General features: G+C 46.8%; 1 protein-coding gene across 2 annotated transcripts in view; it reads right to left on the minus strand.

Moving 5' to 3' along the window:
• Positions 1–23343, minus strand: part of LOC146857591 (uncharacterized) — a 164603-nt gene that overhangs the window by 9827 nt on the left and 131433 nt on the right. For both annotated transcript variants that reach the window (XM_085648140.1, XM_085648141.1), the window contains exons 6-9: positions 21163–21279; positions 12546–12611; positions 11367–11406; positions 5433–5572 (exon numbers count right to left, since the gene is read on the minus strand). In XM_085648140.1, the coding sequence (XP_085504266.1) occupies positions 5433–5572; positions 11367–11406; positions 12546–12611; positions 21163–21279 (363 nt within the window). The remainder of the gene's footprint in view (positions 1–5432; positions 5573–11366; positions 11407–12545; positions 12612–21162; positions 21280–23343) is intronic.

The following is a 23343-nucleotide window of genomic DNA, read 5'->3' on the forward strand; positions in this document are numbered from 1 at the left end:
GATCAGAGTATGTTCTCATTTCCCCAGATCTCTCCTCTATACTAGTCACTTTCTTGCCATCAGTATTCCATTGTTGGCAGGATGCCTAATAGCTGTCGACAGGCTGCCATATCACAGGAGTGCAAGCGGAGCAGGCTACCAGCGCAACTCAGTAGCAACGTAGCATCTTGTATCTCCCGCGTGTCTACTTTGGATTCTTGCCATTGTAGTGAATGTGTGTCTGTCCCCAATACATGTAATTCAAGACAAAAGGTTTTGCCTGATTTTAAGATGGCACTTTGGGAAGCCAATTTATAATTTCAAAAAGTAATTACAAGACAAAAACCCAAATCCCAGTTCCTCAGTTACAATAGTGAACCAGTGGATCCAAAGGGAGTACCAGCACTGACTTAAGACTGGCCCTACAACAAGCAGTGGGTGCTAGCACACTTTAAGAACCAGTTTCCCCAGTTTAAACTTTGACCTTAGAAGATCAAGTGAAGAAGTGAATGGTCTCCTATAGGAAAGTGTTCAATACCCACGGCATGCCACAAACATACCCAATCTTAGGACTATCATTAACTGGGAAACGGAACTGTGACTTCTGACCATTTATTTGGCACCCTACTTTCATCCATTTTATATGGATGAAAGTTCCATTTTAATTTTTAGGTAGTGGGTTTTAGGGTGTACAAAACTTATTGAGTGTGCACCTCAGCTGGAACCCACTGATTTGTCCCATCCCACTGAGGTGTTCCACCCCCTTAAATAAAGGCTCACTAAGAAATGTAGACCAAGGCTGCTCTTTGATAGGTTACATTTCAACATTTTGCCTACCACATTTGTTCAAGGGATTGTGGACTAGGAACAAAGCTGTGGTAAAAAAACACTATGATTTGATTTTTTTTATTAAAGCAAAAATCTCAAGAACCTCATAAATAGGAGCTCATGCTCTTTTAATTGCAGAATGTAAGAAACTGGGTGATTGGTTGAGACGAGTGGAAGCTCCATTCAAGCAACAGCCAAAATCCTAGTCAGGGTGAACCACAAAATTCACAAAATTAACCTGTGCTTAACCCAGGCTTAATGCCAGGCTTAACGTAGAGGCAATGTTTAAAGTATTTATGCAGAACCCAAACAGTAATAAAGTGCAAACACACAACAAGAAAAATCCCAAACCAATTTCGAAAAAGAAAGTAAGTTTTAATAAATAAAATGATACCAGAATGACCAAAATTCAATTAGTAGTACCAGAGACATTAATTTTTAACGGTTTTAGTAAAAATAGCACCAAGTACCAGAAAGCACCACTCGTGGTGATCTGGTCGCACTAGACTGAGAGAAAATCCCAAGTTTAGCTCTACTGCAATAGAGCGCTAGTCGCATTCAGGGACCAATAGGTCCAGCTGAAGAGTTACCTTCTGAAGTCTGGTGCGAAGAGCTCCATTCGCATTAAAGGCAGCTGTGAGGAGAAGGCTTTCTGCAGAAGGAGCAGGTCAAGCCTCGCAGACGCTCGTTACAGTAGTGTGAAGAGCTGGCGCTTCGCCGTTGTTACTGAAGCTTCACGTTGGTTGATTACTGTGGACACTCTGAGCGAAGTGCAGGTCTTGCGTTGCCCATCATCATCGATGGTCGCCGTTGGCACGAAGAGCAGGTCTACTGGAGCTTCGCATTTGTGGACATCACTGGCGGTCAATTCTCAGCAAAAAAAGGTAACTATGTGGTCATGAGGATCCCAAACTTCATGATTTTTACTTTTTCACTGATGCCAGCCAAGGGTCCAGGACCCTGGGGGACAACTCTTTAGGATCAGGACTCACTCCAGCAGTGGCCAGCAGCAGGGCTCAGTCAGGTTCAGTTGGTGCTGGTCAACTGGGCAGTTGCAGGGAGCCCTCTGGAAGCCTGCTGTGTCCCTGTACCTCACAAAGGAGGTCATTCAACTGACCCTTGGAGTCACTATGGGTAGCCTAGGAATCAAGGCATTGAGTTCCAATATTCCTTCTTCAGACAGCAAGCCAGTCCTTTCAACAGCAGGGCAGTCCTTCTTCTGAATCTTCCACAGGTCCAGGTGTGTTCTGAAGAGTTGTTCTGAAGTTCCTGTTTTTATACCTGTGGTTTTGGTCAGATCTCCCCCTTCCTTTGGGTTTTGCTTCAAACTGCCTATGATTACACAAATAAGGGTTGTGGGGTCCCTTTGTGTGTGCTGCAGGCAGAGCCCTTTGAAGTATAATCAAGGTAGTGGACAGCTCCTCCATCCTGCCAGGAAGACCCACTCCCCTCACAGCTTTCATTGCTCCCATGTCTGGAAGCAATACACAACCCTTCAACAGCAGAGACATTCACTGCCATGTGACGTAGAACATGGGCAGAAAAGCACAGTTGGTTAGGAAAAGAAAATGCCAACTTACTAAAACTGCAAAAATAACAATTGATGGACAGAATGCAGAACAATGTCATACATTCACCCCAGTACAGAGATCTGGGCCTAAATCTGTTGCTTTTATGCTCACCATGCCATTCCAGTTTGTACCCAGCCATACGCAAATCAGTCTTGACCCTGCGCCCAATGGGAACAGTCCAGCCCAAACTGCCAGGCCAGGTCCTCCATAGAATGGAAACAAGCATCCTAGGACCGGTTTCGGGCTTTCAGCCCTCATCAGCCAGGATAGCTTGACTCCAGTGGCATGGAGAGCACACGACCCACGTCTGGGCATACCCGTCCCACTCGAGGTGACAAATGCAAAAATAACAATTGATGGACAGAATGCAGAACAATGTCATACATTCACCCCAGTACAGAGATCTGGGCCTAAATCCATCGTTTTTCTGCTCACCATGCCATTCCAGTTTGGACCCAGCCATATGCAAATCAGTCTTGATCCTGCGCCCAATAGGAACAGTCTAACCCGAACTGCCAGGCCAGGTCCTCCCTAGCCTGGCTGATGAAGGGTAATACCCAGAAACCGGTCTCAGGATGCTTGTTTCGGTCCAGGGAGGACTTGGCTTGGCAGTTCGGTCTGGACTGTTCCCATGAGGCACAGGGTCAAGACTGGTCTGCATATGGCTGGGTCTAAACTAGGGTGGCATTGTGAGAAAAAGAAGGATGGATTTAACCCAGATCTCTTGACTGGGGGTCAATGTATGATTTATTCAGCATTCCGTCCATCATTTGTTTGCGTTGCACTTTTCACCCTAAGTGGGATGGGTATGCCCAGACATGGGTCCCTTGCTCACTGTGCCACTGGATTCAAGCTAGCCTGGCTGATGAAGGGTAACACCCAGAAACCGGTCCCAGGATGCTTGTTTTCGGTCCAGGGAGGATCTGGCTTGGCAGTTCGGTCTGGACTTTTCCCATGAGGCACAGGGTCAAGACTGATTTGCAAATGGCTGGGTCTAAACTGGGGTGGCATGGTGAGCAAAAGAAGGATGGATTTAACCCAGATCTCTTGACTGGGGATGAATGTAATATTTATTCAGCATTCCGTCCATCATTTGTTTGCGTAACTTACTAAAACTGGCATTTTCAAACTTGTAACTTAAAATTAGACTTCATTGTTAAAAAGGATTTTAAATTACAAATAATTTGAGGGCATATCTCTATCTGCTCCCAATCTGAGGTTATGTAAAAGGTGGTTCCCACGGGGGAAGTGTGGCCCTTGAATTCCACTGCAATAAAGGCAGAACCAAAATAGAAAAACACCTCCAGGAGTGGGTATACAATTATGCGTTTAGTGCATGTATTTCCGTATAACCTCAGTCATGGATGGATATATACATTGATGCATAACAATTATTATGCATTACTCATATCTTAAAGATAAGGTGCTCCTAAAAAGTGAAGGCGCAGTGAGAGTGATTATTGGTGAAAAAAGTGCATATATGCTATGTACAGAGATATATACATGTGGCTGATAGGGATAGTAGAGTGTTTAGGGTCAATATTCGGCAAGAAAGTATTGATATCCACCATCAAATTAAAAGTCCACATATGTTGTTTCATCGACAATTCGACCTATGAGTTTAAATGTTTAGGGTCATCATCAAGATGTAAAATATACTGAAAGCACAAAAATCGGGTGTAGTGCTGGATGTCTGTGGCATCAGCAAATGAGCTCCTTCTTAGAATATGTGCGGGGCCCTTCGATAGTTAACTTGTAGATTTCAAATGCAAAACTTGGATGGCTGAGTCATCCAAAATTATGTGTCTTTAGGCCTGGGTGGTAAATTCCGTTCCGCTCACGGAAATTGGGTAATTGCACGTTCTGCGGAAAACGCGGAAATGACCAAAATTCTGCGTTACGCGGCTTTGCAGAATTTTTTGCTTGTTCGCGTTCCCAAAGTGCGTGTTCGCGAGATATTTCCCCCCGAAAACGCAAACGCGATCGCGAACAGGAAAAAAAGTATCACGAGCAAGCAATTCCACGTGTTTCGCGGAATTTCTGCGTGTTCGCGGAGATTTTTTACCGTTTCGCGGAGCTTTGCGGAGCACGACTACACAAATTCCGCCCACCTCAATTCATCACACTTCCATGGCAGCTATTATTGTTTGATAAAGCTGGTCCGGCCCAGTTCCAATTCCAAGAACTGGACCCATACGGGTTCAGCAAAGGAAGGCAGAGGAAAGTTAAAATATGGGGTGACCCTTCAGAAAGACCCAGTTTCAACCCAGAGCCTTGTGGCATAAGTGCTATAAAACAATTTGAGGTTCTACCTGGACACAAGAGAGTTACAGAATAGTATGTTATTGTGTAGCATTTGTTATTTTATCATCTGTTAGTTTCTAAATTAAATTACAAAACAAATTAACATTCTTTTTTAAATATAGTCTATATGGATACGGAGTATATTATGTTGTTACTGTGCAACATCGTATCAGTTTCAAACTGCAGCAAACTGTCTTTTCTGTGCATCTCCCTAGAATGTTCACCTTTTTATGGGTTTATTTTGCTGGTATTGGTTTTCTGTGCACTATACACAGCCATTCGTTGTCACATACAAATGTTTTTGCACCCAATTTATTTAATTATTTAACTCTGCAGTAAAGTCATGGCAAATTGGAGCAAGAAATGCGCTAATGGCATGCAAGTTAAACTGAAGCAATGCTAGTTTTAGCCCAGGGTAATGTGTACAAATAAATAATTATCTGGATACTTCAAATACAGGAGCACGTAAGGTTGTAGCAGATTACGGTCCAACCCATGCAAAGGAAAACACATGTGGGGCTTAAACTTACACATGGAAGTGCAGCAGTGTGCCCTATGCATGCAAGAATTCCCATATGCATTTCTTACTGCGTAGCTCTTAGGTATGCTACTGTTTGCGATAACAGTTTCTGATTGGTCTACGAAGTGGTTCCTGGGCTGACGTAAACTGCAGATAAGCTGCAATACATCTATGTAACCAGAAGGTGCAGAAGTAATCTGCGTCAGGGACCATAAGTGCATATGTATTACCTTTGGGGCAATCAGAGCGGGTTTGGCCTTTTTCAATTGTGAGGATGGCTGAGCATTAGCTGGTGCAAGGGGCGGACCAACGAGCACTGGAATCAGGAGAGCTGCAGACCCCCTGGGAAGGATTGGTTTTATTCTTTTCTCTGAAAATAAAGAGAAAAATATTACACTGTGAATAGGTATCAGCTGATATTATGAATGTTTTTACGCAAACGAAACATTGTCTACGTTTTTAAAGCACCAAAATAATGTTGAGGTATGTCAATTTGTGGAATGCCACACGAACCTCAAGGTTGCTTCAGTAAATTCGCGAACCAACCAAAGTGCCACGCTAAATAAACCTCACCTGACATGTTTGGAGTGTGAAACACAAAGAGATAAAAAATAAACGAGAACGTTGTTTTCCAAAGTCAAACTATGCAGAATCTAAACTGACTCACAACCTCAAACATATCAGGGAAAAGCGTTTTATAACTGAATTCACGCACTTTTGTAGAAAAAATGCAAGATAGGAATACGTGCTAGGTACCTACGCTTCGAGATTATACTAAAAAAGTAGCCCCAATTCACCAGTGGCGGCTGATACAAGTAATAAGTGGCGAGGCAGAGGGTACGGGTGAGCAGGGAGGGTGTGTGCGGTGGAGAGGGCATGGGGGTTAATACTAGATAGAAAATCGACGTACCTTACGCTGCCAGCTGCCTAGGTGCTCCTCTGCTCCCAGCACAGGCTCCCAGAGTCACCACCCAATCCCAACGGTGTTCTCAAGCTAAGTATACCAAGCATGAGAGCAGTGTGGGGATTGGTCTGAGTAGCTGCGTTGATGCTCGGTCAGGGACAGGAAGCCTGGGCAGCACAGCTATGTGGAAGGGCCTCCCACCCCGTGAAGGAAGATGCAGGAGACGGGCGGAAGGCTTAAGTTACTTTATTTGTGGAGGGAGAGTGCAGGGCCGGATGCTTGCACCCGTGCTGTAATCGGGGCTAATGGCCGCCGCACTTCCCGTCATGCCCTGGCTGCGTGACGTGGTGGTAGCAACTAGACTGCTACACCACATATCTCCCCCCTTCAACAACACCAACAAAGATACCAACAATATATGTTCACTTTTCAAACACTGACTGTGCCCCGTGGGGCCTAAGATAACGTGCCATGTTACATCATGTATATGGGTAAGGGGGTAGGAAGGAAGGGCGGGGGGGGAACAAGGAGGGTTAAAACATTGCAAATAGAACCAGATTTACATATCGAAATCTCTGTATCTCGTAGGTAACACAATCGCTCTGCGTGTGCGTGTGAGAGGTGCTTGTGTCATCTGTGCCTCACTTGTGTGTGTTCTGGGTTCCTCAGTACTTTCCTCCCGGGCCCTGTTGTGCATGCTGGGAGTGCCTTGTGTGGTATCTGAGTCACCGGTGTCGTGGCTCTCGTGGAACGCGCTGCCTCGTGTGACTTCTGAGTTACTCTGCCCATTTGTGTGGTCCGCCGCACTGTTGCTGTTCCTTGTCGTGTCGTTGCTAGGCGTGCTTGTACTTGGTCCGTCCTCATCATCGCTCAGGTGCCACTCTGCTTGTCTGGTGCGCGCCAATGGTTTTGCTTTGCTCCAGCTGATCACTTTGTTGCATTTTGCCATCCTACTGTGTGACCATATCTTGCCATCACTTAGCAGGGCGGAGCACCCGTATGTTTCTCTGACCTGTAAAGGCTCACTGAACTTGCTGTCTCCTTTCCTGTGTAATTGGCTAAGCTTCACCCTGACCCATTCCCCTTTTTCCAAGAAGACAGGGTGTACTCCATGTTTCCTGTTGTAATTTTCTGTGTAGATCGCCTGAGCCTTCTCCAAGTTGCTTCTGACCATTGCTGGGGACCATTTGCTTTGCAACGTGAGGTTCATCCACACAGAGTTATCCCGCATGAATGGTTCCCGGCCTCGGAGGATCTTGAAGGGGCTGTAGCCAGTCATGGTGGGTGTAATGCGGTAGGCCCAAACGTTGTGCTTGATTTCTGTCTCCCAATTTTTTCCCGCACTGATGGCTGCTTGCACGGATCCCATGATTACACAGTTAAATCGTTCCGCTAGGCCGTTTCCTGCGGGGTTGTAGACTGGGGTGTGTCTGGTTGTGATTCTGTTTCGTTTTGTGAAAGCCTTCCACTTGTCGGACGTGAATTGCGGCCCATTGTCGCATGTGACGTTTTTCGGGATCCCTTCTCGTAAGAATGTGGTGGTGAGGAATGCGATGACTTTATCTGTATCCACTTTTTCCGCATATCTCTAATTCTGGCCACTTGGAGTATCGGTCAATGAGAACAATGGCGTACTTGGGCACTCCCCAAGAATCCAGGATGGGGCCCAGAATGTCGACGGACAGCTCCTCCCAGGGGTTGTGGGGAGTGGAGAACTTTCCCAGAGGTGGTCCGAGTAAGGTCTGTGATTTGTCTGCATTCCTGCACTGCTCACATGCCCTCACATACCTCTCCACTTGGTTGTCGATTGCGGGCCACCAGTAGGATTGTTTGACTCGTCTCTTCGATTTTACGATTCCTAAGTGGCCTTCATGCAGAATATTGAGGAGGCGATCTAGCAACTGTTGGGGAGGGATTACTTTGGTCCCTCGTAGTAAGAAGGTGGCATCATCACTAAGGGAGAGCTCATCTCTCACTTCCCAGTATTTCCTGAGATCGCTGCTGATGTGTCTATTCTCTGGCCACCCCTGTGTGACATATGTCTTTACTCTCACCAGTTGGGGATTTGCTTCATATGCCGCCTTCCATTCATGTGCGCTGATGACCTCCTCCTGGTCCGTCGTGAACGCTATGGCATAGTCATCCCATTCTGTGTGGGTAAGCACTTCCGCTTTTGCAGCTGAGCGGCTGAGGTAATCCGGCACTTTGTTTAGCGTCCCTGGTAAGTAGGTGACATCGTATACAAAGTCCAACAATCTGAGAGTTATCTTGGCGATGCGTGGCATGGCACTGGCATGCCCCCTCGATGTGAGGACTTTGACTAACGGTTTGTGGTCCGTTCTAAGGGTGAACCGGGAGCCCCATAGATACTGGCGAAACTTTTCCATGGCCCAAACGGCAGCCAGCATTTCCTTCTCAATGACGCTGAATTTTTCCTCGTTGGGGGTGAGGGAACGTGAGGCAAAGCTAATGGTGGTTTCCGTGCCATCCGTAGACAACTGCGACAAGACCGCCCCAAAGCCTTTGTCGCTGGCATCCATGGTCAAGATGGAGGTGGCGGAGCCGTCGAATGCGGTAGTGGAATGGCATCGCAGATGTCTGTCTTGATTCTTTCAAATTCAGCATTGGCTTCGTCCGACCAGCTGAAGGCATTCTTCTCTTTCAAGAGTTGACGTAGGTGGTGCGTTTTGGTGGCAAAGTTTTGTACAAACTTGCTATAGAATTCGGCCAGCCCTAGAAATGAGCAAACTTCCTCTTTGTTTCGTGGAGTGGGTGCGGACATAATTGCGTCGACATTTGCCTTCTTTGGGGTAATGCCGCTGTCGCTTATTTCGTGCCCCAAATATGTGACGGAGCGTAGGCCAAACTTTCATTTCTACCACTCCGCGTTGAGGACATTGGTGGACAGGGTCCGTAGCACAGCCTTCAGTTTGGTGTCATGATCCTGTTTGGTTGTCCCCAAGAGCAGTATGGCGTCCTGAAAGTACAGGACACGGCTGATGTCTTTGAGTAGTTTGTGCATAAGTTTCTGAAAAAACGCCATCGTGGATGCCAGGCCAAAGGGCATGCGCCGAAATCTGTAACATCCGAAAGGCGTGATAAAGGACGTCAATTTCCTGCAGGAGGGGTGGAGTGCTATTTGGTGAAACGACGCCGTAAGGTCGATGGTGGAGAACCACTTGATCCCTTTAGTCTGGGCTAACATTTAGCTGATTTTTGGGAGTGAAAAACTTATCAACTATGATGTTCTTGTTTAGCTCCCTGAGATTAATGCAAAGGTGCACCTTCCCATTAGGTTTGCGTGCCACCACCAAGGGCGCCAACAATTCAGCGCTTTCAATTGGTTCAATCACGCCGTTGTATTCCAGGCGCTGTAATTCCCTCTGCACTGTATCTCTGCAATTGAACAGGATATTCCTGACTTTGTGGCAGACCGGTGTGGCTCCTTCCTTTAGGCAAATTCTGTGTGTCAATTTTGAGAGTTTGCCTATGGTGCCGCAGAAGACTAAGGGAAAGTCGTCTTTGAGTTTCATATTTCCTGGTGCCGGTGGATTGTCTGTCATGTGCACTTGTGTTCCCCCACCGGGGTTGAGTTGGATCCCCAAGGCCCCTTGGTCTGCCCACCCTAACACGGAGGGCCCTTTTTCTGCCACGTACAGTTTACCCATGGAAGTCCTTCCTTTGAATTCAAAGTGAAGTGGGCGAAACCCTACCATGGGAATTTTTTCACCAGTAAAGGTGACTGGGTGGATGTCAGTGGGGTGAAGGTGCGTACCTAACGTGTGAACAAAGTCCCTTTCCCAAATGTCATTTGGAATGATGGTGTATGGGGACCCTGAGTCAGCTACCATGGAAACCTAGACTCCCCCAATGGGTAACAAACATGATGGCTTCCTGCTGCTGTTACAATCAGTACCTAGGATTTGGTCATTAATGCATAAGACACTGTCATCATCGGCAGCTCCCTCCGCCCCCTCTGCATCGGAATCATACATGACACATTTAACAGCTGCGTGGCTGGGCTTCCTTCTACATACTTTGCCAAAATGACCCATAACCCCACAAAAGGACCTTTTAACTCGGAAGGCTGGACAGCGTCTATCATTAGCCATGTGCGAATGGCTCCCGCACCGGTAGCAACTTCCTTTGTGGTCGGTAGGTGACTTGTTGGGAACCGTAGATTTCGGTGCTGGTTTCCTGTTGGTTCGTGTCCCTGCTGTGGATGGAGGTCGGTCGATAGGTGCTTTAGGATCACTCACTCTGCATATGGTGGGTTTCGTCTCACTGTCTCTTTTGGCTGCGGCCATGCACCTTTTGGACAGTTCCGCCTTTTTCACAATGGCAATTATCCCCTTGAGGGGAGCATCCCCACTAACCCACAATTTCTCTTGGATGCTAGTATGTACTGTGTGCATTATAATCTGATCCCAAACTAACTCATCGTGAAGGGTGCCGAATTTGCAAGTCACTGCTAGTCTCTTCAGCTCAGCTACATAGTCCTCCACTGACTCAGTGCCAGTTTGTTTCCTTTGGAAGAAATTATACCGGTCTATGGTGGTAAACACAACCGGTAGGTAGTGGCTGTCTAAGTCTTCCAACGCATGCTGAAAGACATTGTCGTCATTGGGAGCCCTAGTCTTTTTGACCATGTTGTCGTACACTCTCAATCCCTCTGTCCCCAGGTTGTGCAACGGGAATGATGGGACTGGGAAATAACACAAAAAAGAAATAACAGACATGCAACAGCAAGCTGGGCTGGAAGGGAGAGGGCACCACGTAGAGTATTAGGGAGTGTTGGAGGTAGATATGAAGGGAAAGCTGCACACAGAGAAGAGAGCAAGAAAACACATGCACTCCCCTGGCGTGCTGAGAATAAAAAGAAAAACCTTTTCCCTGGTGTAGAGTACTGGAAGGATACCAGCCATCCAATCACAGGATGATAGAGAGGAACGAAACTCTTCTAATGCGATGTAAGTGAATGAGACTTACAAGAAAGCCAACCAATAGAAAGCAATGAGTTGAGCTAAAGCCCACTGGAAGTATTGGTACTGTCCGCAATAGATCCAGGAACAAAAAACAGTTACATGCTGTCTATTGGCAAGCCCTAAAAATGGCAGCAGTGTCAAAGGGCATAACACAATGGATATTGGCAGCATAAACACTGCAGCACAGATGAGATGTTAGTTAAATAAGTAATATAGACCATGGAATGCATGCTCTACTAATTGCTTGCCTAAAAAAATGAAACTCATGCACATACCTTTTTTTTCTTGTTTATGCAGCTTTTTAGTGGTCTTCTTCTGTAGAAATATATGACATAATATTTTGTTATAGACTGTTAACACTTCTTTCACTTTTTACCTAAACGGCTTAACATTGCCATTTACTCGCTTTAGGTTGTTACTAACCAGCAACGTTTCCAAAACTTGTATTTCAAGTGGTGTTTACCACAATCAGAATACGCAAGACATTTTTGGCTATGCACCACGCCTGCCTCACATGTTGAAATCACTAACTAAAGCACCACAAGAAAAAAAAACACAACCTCCAAAGTGGAATACTCTAAGGTTGTATGCATGTCTTGGGAAATGTGCAATGAGCAGGTACCAGATTGTGGTGCATGCTGCAGGCACGTAGGACTCCACCCGACCCACTTGATCCCGTGCCAGGGCATCTATTCCACTTTAGGCAATCGAAAGGCAGTTTCAGGGTGCCTGGTGCACAGGAAGGGGATAGGCTGGCAGAAGACAAGAAGGAACAGATGCTAGGAATCGGGTGCACACGTAGACCACAAGGCAGTGCCATCAAGCGCGCCCTTCCTCGAGGGCAGGGTAGTGGGGACTCCCCATACGGATGTGCAGGTACATCACATGACACCCGTTTTATTTGAAATGGAATGTGTATGATTGTATTCACCTGTCCACATGCTTGGAACTGGATTTCAACAGTAAAACTATACCGGTGCCAAGGTATTCATAAAGGAAGAGGGCACCGACATTGCTACCGATATCAGTAAGGATTTAACTAAAAAAATGCAGCGACTTGCAGTAATTCAAACTAACCGACGTGAGCTTTTTCTTTTTAACAGAAAATTCTATTTATTTTGTATGAAGGGATTTTACAAAGGCATGCATAGAACCTTTCGGTTCTAAGCATGGGCATACCACGGAAGAAACTAGAGCCCAGCTGGTGAAGGGGATGCAACAAGCTGACATTGTCAATCACTAGTCCCAGTGATGGAAAGTTCAGCTACAGGGAACACGGAGCAGCTCTGTTTTCAGGTCAAGTCAACACACAGTACACACTGCACAGCAGAAATCATTAAGGATGCAACTGGCAGCGTCAAGGCAGAGTCCTCAACGAGGTTCGTGTCCAACTGACTCACCAACGCCTCCTGACAAACTAGTCTGAAAACTGGAAACACGTGCCGAGAACTTACCGAATTATTATGGAATTTTCCAGAAGGAAGGCTGCTTAGCTGGTCGCCTTGCAAGGGAACGGTTTCCTGTAAAAGAGTTTATGAGTTTTATCAAAATTCCTAATTGACAGATTGCATTTCACTCAGACACTACAACGCAAATCTCAACATGCATCAGTAAGGTCAGGATAGGCTACGAGCTACATTTGGTGCCAGCGGCCTCCTTCGTCTGGTGCTGGACCTGGCACACCAGAGAGATGCTGAGAAGCACGCGGACACCTACCGAGGCGGCAGTCTCCCAGAGTATGACAAGCTTAACTAATGCAAGACCATGTGGAGAGAGGATTCCCTGTCAGTGCTCATCCCCAATGGTTGTAGGACATAGTAACACATCACTTAACAACGCATGCCTAAACAATGCGGTCTTAATCATGACGACACCTTTACCACACATGTAATCACCACGAATTTGGTTGCAAAGGCATGATTGGTTAAGGCATATGGTAGTAAATATCGCACCCCAGTCAGCCCGCCCTGAGCCCTAAAACCCAGCCCTTAGCCCTGCAATTCACCCCACCTCAGCCCTAAAAACTATCCCAAATGCCACCCTGAGCCCTAAAACCCGCCCCCCAGGCCTAAAAACGACCCCGACCACAGCCCCCTGTCATGAGTCATAAAACCGAGCCCCAGCCCTACTTACCACGTCCCGGTCCTTCCTGTTCCTCTCCCCCCTCCCCCCCCCCTCATCCGCTCTGCAACTACAACGCATATGCGAGGCTAAGGCACATGCAAGGTTAAGGCAAGCGTTGTTCCGCCTGCGTTTTAACGGAACGCAGTGGTTTAGCCCCCGTTGTTAATGCGGTTTCCCATCCCCAATGCATCACTTTCACCAACATACGTTTCGCACAAAAGCGCTCCCTAAACTCTCCATTCTCGGGGTCTACAAAATTCACAATAATTACTAAAGAAACCGCAATATTCATTAATTCATTGAAACAATGTAAACATAATAGGGAGGCACTGTGGGCCATATTGAATCCACAACCTGTTAAAGCAGCTCATTTTCGGTATTTGTACAGAATACAAGCTCCCATCACGCAGAACTTCAAAGATAAAAACAGTCCCAGAGCAGAAACAACCGGAGAGGATTTTCCCATCCCAAGAGAAGTCATTGAACGTGTGCATACAATAAAGATATTTTAATAGTGGTTTATTTCAGCTTCATCCTGCTTTGGAGCTGCTCCTAACAGTCGCACTATATAAAAAAAAAAAACTACCAGGCGTAGTGAGTGCAACATAAATACAATTAGGTCCGCACATAAATATAAACATTCTGAGCAACTAGTTATTCCTGATCTGGATAAAAAACACACTTCAAATAAATAGGATGTTTTAGGGCCCTTTGAAAGGTACAGTGCATAGCTCACACCTCTTTTGTGATCAGCTATCGACAGCCGCTGCCCGTGCAGGTAAGAACCGTGGGGCCGAAGAATTTCGACAGACAACCACGAGGTAAATTAATTATTTATTTCATTTTCCCTCATGGTCGTCTCTTGAAAACCCCCACCCCTCCCCCCGATCCAGCCCCATAGCTGTTACCTGCACGGGCCGTGGCTGGCTATCGATGAACTCACAGATGCGGATGTGGTGGTTTCCTTTGATCACAAGTTCTGAAAACCCAGGGCCACAGTTTTCATAAATGTGTCTCCAAAAGTTAGGGAACACCATCACAAAATCTAAAATCTTGACAGGAGGAAAAGGTGATGAAGTACAAACATGAGAGACAGAGGGTAATTAGAGGAATGCTGATGGTAGAAAAGACGAGGGTGAGGAAAATGAAAAGGAAGCATAAGAAAAGAGCGCTAAGGAACGAGGTGGATGATACACGAGATAAACAAGTGAGTAGAAGGGAAGAGAAGACAGATCATGACAAAGGGCTGATGGAAAAACAGTATAAGGATTATGAGTGTCAAAGTAGAGAAGGCAATGAAGGTGGTCTGCGAGGTGGATTACAGAGAAAGGATGATGAGTATGAGGAAGCCGGATGATGGAGCAAAAGAAAGAGGAGTAAAAGTAAGTGATGGTAGGATAGTGATGGGTAAGCATGTCCTGAGAGGGGGTGATGAGAGATGAGAAGAGGAAGAGTAGCAAGGAATGGTGAAGTCGGAGTATGAGGCTTGTGAAGAATGAGATGATTAGAAACGAAGGTGGTCAGAGAGGGGGCGATGAGCAAATGAGAACTGGTGGAAGAGGGGTGGTGAAGAGGAGGAGCGTCGAGACACTGGAGGAGAGTGGTAAAAAAGAAAGGAGAGGAGCGTAATAGGCAGGAAGGCAACAGGGACAAGGCTTGGGAGGGAGGGAAAAGGCAACAGGGACAAGGCTTGGGTGGGAGGGAGGGAAAAGGCGACAAGGCTTGGGTGGGAGGGAGGGAGGGAAAAAGCAACAGGGACAAGGCTTGGGTGGGAGGGAGGGAAAAAGCAACAGGGACAAGGCTTGGGTGGGAGGGAGGGAAAAAGCAACAGGGACAAGGCTTGGGTGGGAGGGAGGGAAAAAGCAACAGGGACAAGGCTTGGGTGGGAGGGAGGGAAAAAGCAACAGGGGCAAGGCTTGGGTGGGAGGGAGGGAAAAAGTAACAGGGACAAGGCTTGGGTGGGAGGGAGGGAAAAAGCAACAGGGACAAGGCTTGGGTGGGAGGGAGGAAAAAAGCAACAGGGACAAGGCTTGGGTGGGAGGGAGGGAAAAAGCAACAGGGACAAGGCTTGGGAGGGAGGGAGGGAAAAAGCAACATGGACAAGATTGGGTGGGAGGGAGGGAAAAAGCAACAGGGGCAAGGCTTGGGTGGGAGGGAGGGAAAAAGCAACAGGGACAAGGCTTGGGTGGGAGGGAGGGAAAAAGCAACAGGGACAAGGCTTGGGTGGGAGGGAGGAAAAAAGCAACAGGGACAAGGCTTGGGTGGGAGGGAGGAAAAAAGCAACAGGGACAAGGCTTGGGTGGGAGGGAGGGAAAAAGCAACAGGGACAAGGCTTGGGTGGGAGGGAGGGAAAAAGCAACAGGGACAAGGCTTGGGTGGGAGGGAGGGAAAAAGCAACAGGGACAAGGCTTGGGAGGGAGGGAGGGAAAAAGCAACATGGACAAGATTGGGTGGGAGGGAGGGAAAAAGCAACAGGGACAAGGCTTGGGTGGGAGGGAGGGAAAAAGCAACAGGGACAAGGGTTGGGTGGGAGGGAGGGAAAAAGCAACAGGGACAAGGGTTGGGTGGGAGGGAGGGAAAAAGCAACAGGGACAAGGGTTGGGTGGGAGGGAGGGGAAAAAGCAACAGGGACAAGGGTTGGGTGGGAGGGAGGGAAAAAGCAACAGGGACAAGGGTTGCGTGGGAGGGAGGGAAAAAGCAACAGGGACAAGGGTTGGGTGGGAGGGAGGGAAAAAGCTACAGAAAAGGGTTGGGTGGGAGGGAGGGAAAAAGCTACAGAGACAAGGATTGGGTGGGAGGGAGGGAAAAAGCAACAGGGACAAGGGTTGGGTGGGAGGGAGGGAAAAAGCAACAGGGACAAGGGTTGGGTGGGAGGGAGGGAAAAAGCAACAGGGACAAGGGTTGGGTGGGAGGGAGGGAAAAAGCAACAGGGACAAGGGTTGGGTGGGAGGGAGGGAAAAAGCAACAGGGACAAGGGTTGGGTGGGAGGGAGGGAAAAAGCAACAGGGACAAGGGTTGGGTGGGAGGGAGGGAAAAAGCAACAGGGACAAGGGTTGGGTGGGAGGGAGGGAAAAAGCAACAGGGACAAGGGTTGGGTGGAAGGGAAAAAGCAACAGGGACAAGGGTTGGGTGGGAGGGAAAAAGCAACAGGGACAAGGGGCGGGAGGGAGGGAAAAAGCAACAGGGACAAGGGTCGGGAGGGACGGAAAAAGCAACAGGGTCAAGGGGCAGGTGGGAGGGAGGGAAAAAGCAACATAAACAATGGGCAGGTGGGAGGGAGTGAAAAAGCAACAGGGACGGGGCGGGTGGAGGGGAAAAAGCAAAGGGACAAGGAGGCGATGAAAGGGAAAAAACAACAGGGACAAGGGGGCGGATGGAAGGGAAAAAACAACCGGGACAAGGGGGTGGGTGGGAGGGAGAAAGTAACAGGGACCTAGGGGTGGGTGGGTGGTACAGAAATGTCAACAAGGACAAATCAGAAAAGTCAACAGGGACAAAGGGTGGGTGAAAGGTAGGGGAAAGTCAAAAGGCACAAAGGGCGGGTGGGAGGGAGGGAGGGAGGGAAAAGTCAACAGGGACAAAGGGCGGGTGCGAGGGAGGGAAAAGTCAACAGGGACAAAGGGCGGGTGCGAGGGAGGGAAAAGTCAACAGGGACAAAGGGCGGGTGGGAGGAAGGGAAAAGTCACCAGAAAGAGGGTGGTGGAAGGGAGGGAAAAGTCAACAGAAACAAAGGGTGGTGGAAGGGAGGGAAAAGTCAACAGAAACAAAGGGTGGTGGAAGGGAGGGAAAAGTCACCAGAAAGAGGGTGGTGGAAGGGAGGGAAAAGTCAACAGAAACAAAGGGTGGTGGAAGGGAGGGAAAAAGAAACAGGGACAAGGGTTGGGTGGGAGGGAGGGAAAAAGCAACAGGGACAAGGGTTGGGTGGGAGGGAGGGAAAAAGAAACAGGGACAAGGGTTGGGTGGGAGGGAGGGAAAAAGCAACAGGGACAAGGGTTGGGTGGGAGGGAGGGAAAAAGCAACAGGGACAAGGGTTGGGTGGGAGGGAGGGAAAAAGCAACAGGGACAAGGGTTGGGTGGGAGGGAGGGAAAAAGCAACAGGGACAAGGGTTGGGTGGGAGAGAGGGGAAAAGCAACAGGGACAAGGGTTGGGTGGGAGGGAGGGAAAAAGCAACAGGGACAAGGGTTGGGTGGGAGGGAGGGAAAAAGCAACAGGGACAAGGGTTGGGTGGGAGGGAGGGAAAAAGCAACAGGGACAAGGGTTGGGTGGGAGGGAGGGAAAAAGCAACAGGGACAAGGGTTGGGTGGGAGGGAGGGAAAAAGCAACAGGGACAAGGGTTGGGTGGGAGGGAGGGAAAAAGCAACAGGGACAAGGGTTGGGTGGGAGGGAGGGAAAAAGCAACAAGGACAAGGGTTGGGTGGGAGGGAGGGAAAAAGCAACAGGGACAAGGGTTGGGTGGAAGGGAAAAAGCAACAGGGACAAGGGTTGGGTGGGAGGGAAAAAGCAACAGGGACAAGGGGCGGGAGGGAGGGAAAAAGCAACAGGGACAAGGGGCGGGAGGGAAAAAGCAACAGGGACAAGGGGCGGGTGGGAGGAAGGGAAAAAGCAACATGGACACCTGGCGGTGGGAGTGAAAAAGCAACAGGGACAAGGGTCGGGAGGGACGGAAAAAGCAACAGGGTCAAGGGGCAGGTGGGAGGGAGGGAAAAAGCAACATAAACAATGGGCAGGTGGGAGGGAGTGAAAAAGCAACAGGGACGGGGCGGGTGGAGGGGAAAAAGCAAAGGGACAAGGAGGCGATGAAAGGGAAAAAACAACAGGGACAAGGGGGCGGATGGAAGGGAAAAAACAACCGGGACAAGGGGGTGGGTGGGAGGGAGAAAGTAACAGGGACCTAGGGGTGGGTGGGTGGTACAGAAATGTCAACAAGGACAAATCAGAAAAGTCAACAGGGACAAAGGGTGGGTGAAAGGTAGGGGAAAGTCAAAAGGCACAAAGGGCGGGTGGGAGGGAGGGAGGGAGGGAAAAGTCAACAGGGACAAAGGGCGGGTGCGAGGGAGGGAAAAGTCAACAGGGACAAAGGGCGGGTGCGAGGGAGGGAAAAGTCAACAGGGACAAAGGGCGGGTGGGAGGAAGGGAAAAGTCACCAGAAAGAGGGTGGTGGAAGGGAGGGAAAAGTCAACAGAAACAAAGGGTGGTGGAAGGGAGGGAAAAGTCACCAGAAAGAGGGTGGTGGAAGGGAGGGAAAAGTCAACAGAAACAAAGGGTGGTGGAAGGGAGGGAAAAGTCAACAGAAACAAAGGACGGGTGGGAGTGAGGGAAAAGTCAACAGGGAAAAAGGGCAGCTGGGAGTGAGGGAAAAGTCAACAGGGACAAAGAACGGGTGGGAGTGAGGGAAAAGTCAACAAGGAAAAAGGGTGGGAGGGAGGGAAAAGTCAACTGGGACTAGGGAAAAGTCAACAGGGACAAAGGGCTTAAAAGTCAACAGGGACAAAGGATGGGTGGGAGCGAGGGAAAAGTCAACAGGGACAAGGGGCAGGTGGGAGGGAGGGAAATGTCAACAGGGACAAGGGGCGGGTGGGACTGTAAAAGCAACAGGGACAAGGGTTGGGTGGGAGGGCAAAAGCAATCCGGACAGGGGTGGGTGAGAGGTCAAAAGCAACATGGTCAAGGGGTCGGTGGGAGAGAAAAAGCAACCCTGAAAACGGTTACCAACTATGGGAGAAGAAGAAACAAAAGTAATACCTCAATCAGAGCACGAGCAGCAGAAGGACACTAATTAAATTGAAGCAATCAGTACTTGGTCCATCCTCCACAGGAAAGAAGAGGAAGTGATCTGGCATGTGCTGTGACAATGAATCCAATGATTGGTAAGCAATGGACAGGCTCCAAACCCCTTGTAGTAAACAAAGTCTTTCACAAGCAACAGCGTTTTGCACTTTTAGGGGAGACCTAAAAAGTTTTTTTTAAGCAAAGCACTGGGCTCACGTTGCAAACAATTCCTGCCAGAACAAACATGCAAAAATACTAATACATAGCAGGTACGGTGCACCACTATAAACATTGAAAACAACTCTAACAATTTATGAATGAGGGATTTTCCCTGCCAGGCACATTACAGGAAAACATGCACCACTTGTATTTTTTTCCAAAGAAAAATGCAACAGTTAAAATCTACAAGCGTATAGATTGACGGTTTTAGATATTCTGCATTAACCCAGGATAAACTCATGTAGCTTTCAGAGAGAAAAAGATATAGCAAACAGCGTATGTTTCTCTGTGCATGCAAGCACTACAGTTTGTGTGTCACAACAAATAATCAACCAAGGTTGCTAGGCTTCTGCAATGCCTGGAAATAGCTTGCCCCTCAGGTGACTAAAGGGTCGCTGTTCAATGAGAAACGAAAGGGCTACATAGAGCAATCACTATTGGAGCTCCGGCTACAGTCACAGAAGAGACCGTTTGGGATTATTTTACTCATGAGAGCCAAGCACAGCTGGATCGTTAATTTGCTTAGAAGTCAGCAAAATATTGGATTTCCACAACTGTGGCGTGTAGCACTGAAAGCAGAGAGGTTTTTGCAAGATGGAATTTCATGCACAGCTTAAAGTTATCAGGGCATGTTGCTGGTACACGGGGGAGTGGAGTCATAGGGTAAAGCAATATTAAATGTTCTCTATATTACATATAAATTGTATATGTTAAATATTAAACTACAATTAAATGTTAGCAGTCAGAAACGTTGTTAAATGCCAAAAGGTCTCCTAGGAAATATGACCATTTGAATTTAAAATTGCAAATCATAACTATGAGAAAGCATTCATATAATAAATCTTATTGAGATAACCAATCCAAAATGTGTTTCTGTTAACACATGTCTTGAAGTTCTATGTATTGCATGTTGTTAACAATGAGGACCATCTTACAGAATAACCAATAATAACAGCATACTAGTGAACACATTCTTTATTATGTATATTTACAGCCTTCCTTGTTTTACCTTTGTTCTATTTATTATAATGATGAAACTGTGTTACAATGTATTTATTAATAATTGCATTGGTGTTTACTTGAATCATTGATTCAACAAACAACTCAGCAATTGAGATCTACGAACCCCCAGCTTCAAATGTATCCAAACAACTGAATGTCCCTAATATGCTAGGAAAGAATTATTACTAACAAAAAATAAAACAATACGGTATTGGGCAGTTTCACACCATATGGTTAGATTCCATGATGTCCATCAACTAACTCTTGAGAAGTTTATAATTTTCCTAAGTAAAAACATTTAAAATGAGGTTAGACATCAGTTCTATATCTGAATTTAACTTACTCTCAGAGTAGGACTGTTGATAGCATTATGTTAAACAAGTTATTTATCCGCTCTAGACCTTTTTTTTTTTTTTTTTAAAGTAAGGTTTGATTGTTTCTTCCATATGTATCATTAGGCCTGTAGCCTACCTTGACAAGACTAAATCATCATATAGTATAACACGAAGGACACTATGAGAGCAAATGAAGATTTTGAACTTATCTAAAGGATGGTGCCCAAAATGATTTCTGGTCTACTTGCATCTTGGTTATTGAACAATCGAGTCCAATAGTAATAGCTTGAAGGTTCTATGGTCTGAAAAATCGCACTGGATGAGAGGTTACAAAAAGCGGTTGGCCCCTCGCATGATCCCGCCCCCGCCTCCCCCATATAGCTCAAAATCAGAAAGAAATCTACTGATATTTGACTCTAAATGTTATTGAGTACAGACCAAAATCTCATTACAGACCCATATTGGTTCCATAACCAAAAACCTTTTTCGTTGTTTAAAGAGACACCCAGACATGGATCTAGAACTTGCATCCGCAACCTTCAGATAAAATATAGAATTGCTTGTAATAAGTTTATAACGCCCAGCATTGTAACAGAGGGCAGATTTTGTTTCTAGACTTACATTTTGTGGAAGATTTGAATCCAAATGTGTTTTTAGTGTCCAAAAGGTAACCTTTTCATTCCCTCCTGTTTCTCGAACAAAGATATCACGCGTAGATAGGGTGTGTCGAATAGAGTTCTGCACAATATTAATAAAGAAATGTAAGCAAATTCCAAAAAAAACACAGTGGATTTACAAAGGAATTACAACAATATGATATAAAATACTTTGTAAATAAAATTGCAAAAGCTTGGGTTATAATCATATCTACTGGATGTCTCCACTTGCATTGGCCAGCTTATTCACTGCATAATTTATGTCTGCCTCTAATTTGAAATGAGGTCTCTCCGACAGCTCTGCAAAGTTCAGTACAATTTCAATAGCATTACAAATTACATTACTTTGAGATTTTGATTTAAATAAACTACACATTTTAGCTATTGTTACATTCAGTAATTTCAGCCAGAACACAGATGAAGAAATTAAATTGTTTATAATTGAAATGATAAATTAATGCATTTTATAGATCAATTTCTTGAGATGGATACAGGCTTTTCAAAAAACAGCAGCTGTGGGCAGCACACCTCTCATCCATCAATCAAGGCACATATCGCAGTGGTGATGACCTCGGCTATGGGATGGACAGATGGGTTCTCCCGGGTGGGATTTTCTATGCGGTGCTTTATTCCAGACCGAATAAATATCCCCTTACGGGGCCCAAAAAACACTCGGTCCAACTCTGGCATATGGTAAGCCGCAACCTGGGATGTGCTACTAAAGTTACGCTAGCTACCCCACTCTGGGTTTCTGAACGGCTGGGCACACTGGGTCGGACTAAAGGGTTTGACAAGTGGGACCTGATAGGGATCTCCCGTATAAAAGATCTCTGGGGACCTAACGGAATAATATCGTTTGCGTCACTACAGCAGATGTATGAACTAGCAAACTCTGAGTACTTCAGGTATGCACAGGTCAAACACTCACTTCAGGCCAATATCCCAAGAGGAACGTCCCTCACGGAGTCCTCCCCCCTAGAGGATAGGCTGCTTGACGGTTACCTGCCGGAAAAGGCTAACTCTCTCACATATAAAAAAACTCATACATCACACCCTCGAACCCCCTAGTCGGTTTAAGGGAGAAGTGGGAGAGGAACGGCCAAGAGATAGATGACGAGGAGTGGCGGGAGGCGCTCTCTTCCCCAAAGGAAGTGGCCATTTCAGGGAAACTAAGGCTGATCCAATTGAAGATATCACACTGAGTGTATCTTTCTGGTCACCGACTGGTGTTGATGGGCAGGAGTGAAGAGGGGACGTGTAGGAGGCAATGTGGTCTAGAGGGGACATTTATGCATATACTCTGGGAGTGCCCCCTGGTCAAAACCTACTCGGCAAAGGGGCACGAATGCATGAGCACAGTATGGGGGTGGAAATGCGGCTTGAAGCCAAAAGCTGCCTGCTAAATATTTGGGAGGCCACGGATCTGACTGCAAAGGGTAGAATATGGGCGACGCGTGGGCAGATGATAGCGAAACGTAACATTGCACGCCTCTGGGGAGCGGTAACACTGGCAACACTCAACGCATGGAAAAAAGACATGGATTGGTGCATGCTGCGGGAGAAAACAGTATATGTGGCCCTGGGCTGCCCCCGGAAGTGGATAGCGATATGGACTAAATGGAATGAATATCGTGGAAACCTATGTGAACCCCCGATAATCCCCTCCCTTGACGAACCACTAATGCCCTAATTGATGTAGAAAGTGACCATCTTGTACTGTACCACATCAGAATTCATGATATCTCTGTACGAGTCCGAAATGTAACACTCCAATAAGCACTAACTGTTTGTACGCAATGACCAAATCGAAAGGAATAGAGGCGCACTCTGTGATTCTATGTTACTCGACCATGCCGATAAATAAAACAAGGGTGCTACACTACGTATGCGTGCTGGCAACACACACTGCTAATACCAAAATGTTGACAGGGAGGACCCTGATTGTAGTGAGCACTGTTCCTATTGAACCATCGTTCTGTAATACTAACCAACTATTTTAACAAATATACAAAGCTTGCTTGCTAATTCAAGAACAAAAGAGCAACATTTATTCCGAAGGCTGATTATTTTGTGAAAAATCATTGATGGTAATACAATTCATACATAAATCAGTGTGCTGATACATATCCATCTAATAGCACAAGAG

Source organism: Triturus cristatus, chromosome 3_2, assembly GCF_964204655.1.
Source record: "Triturus cristatus chromosome 3_2, aTriCri1.1, whole genome shotgun sequence".
NCBI classification, from domain to species: domain Eukaryota; kingdom Metazoa; phylum Chordata; class Amphibia; order Caudata; family Salamandridae; genus Triturus; species Triturus cristatus.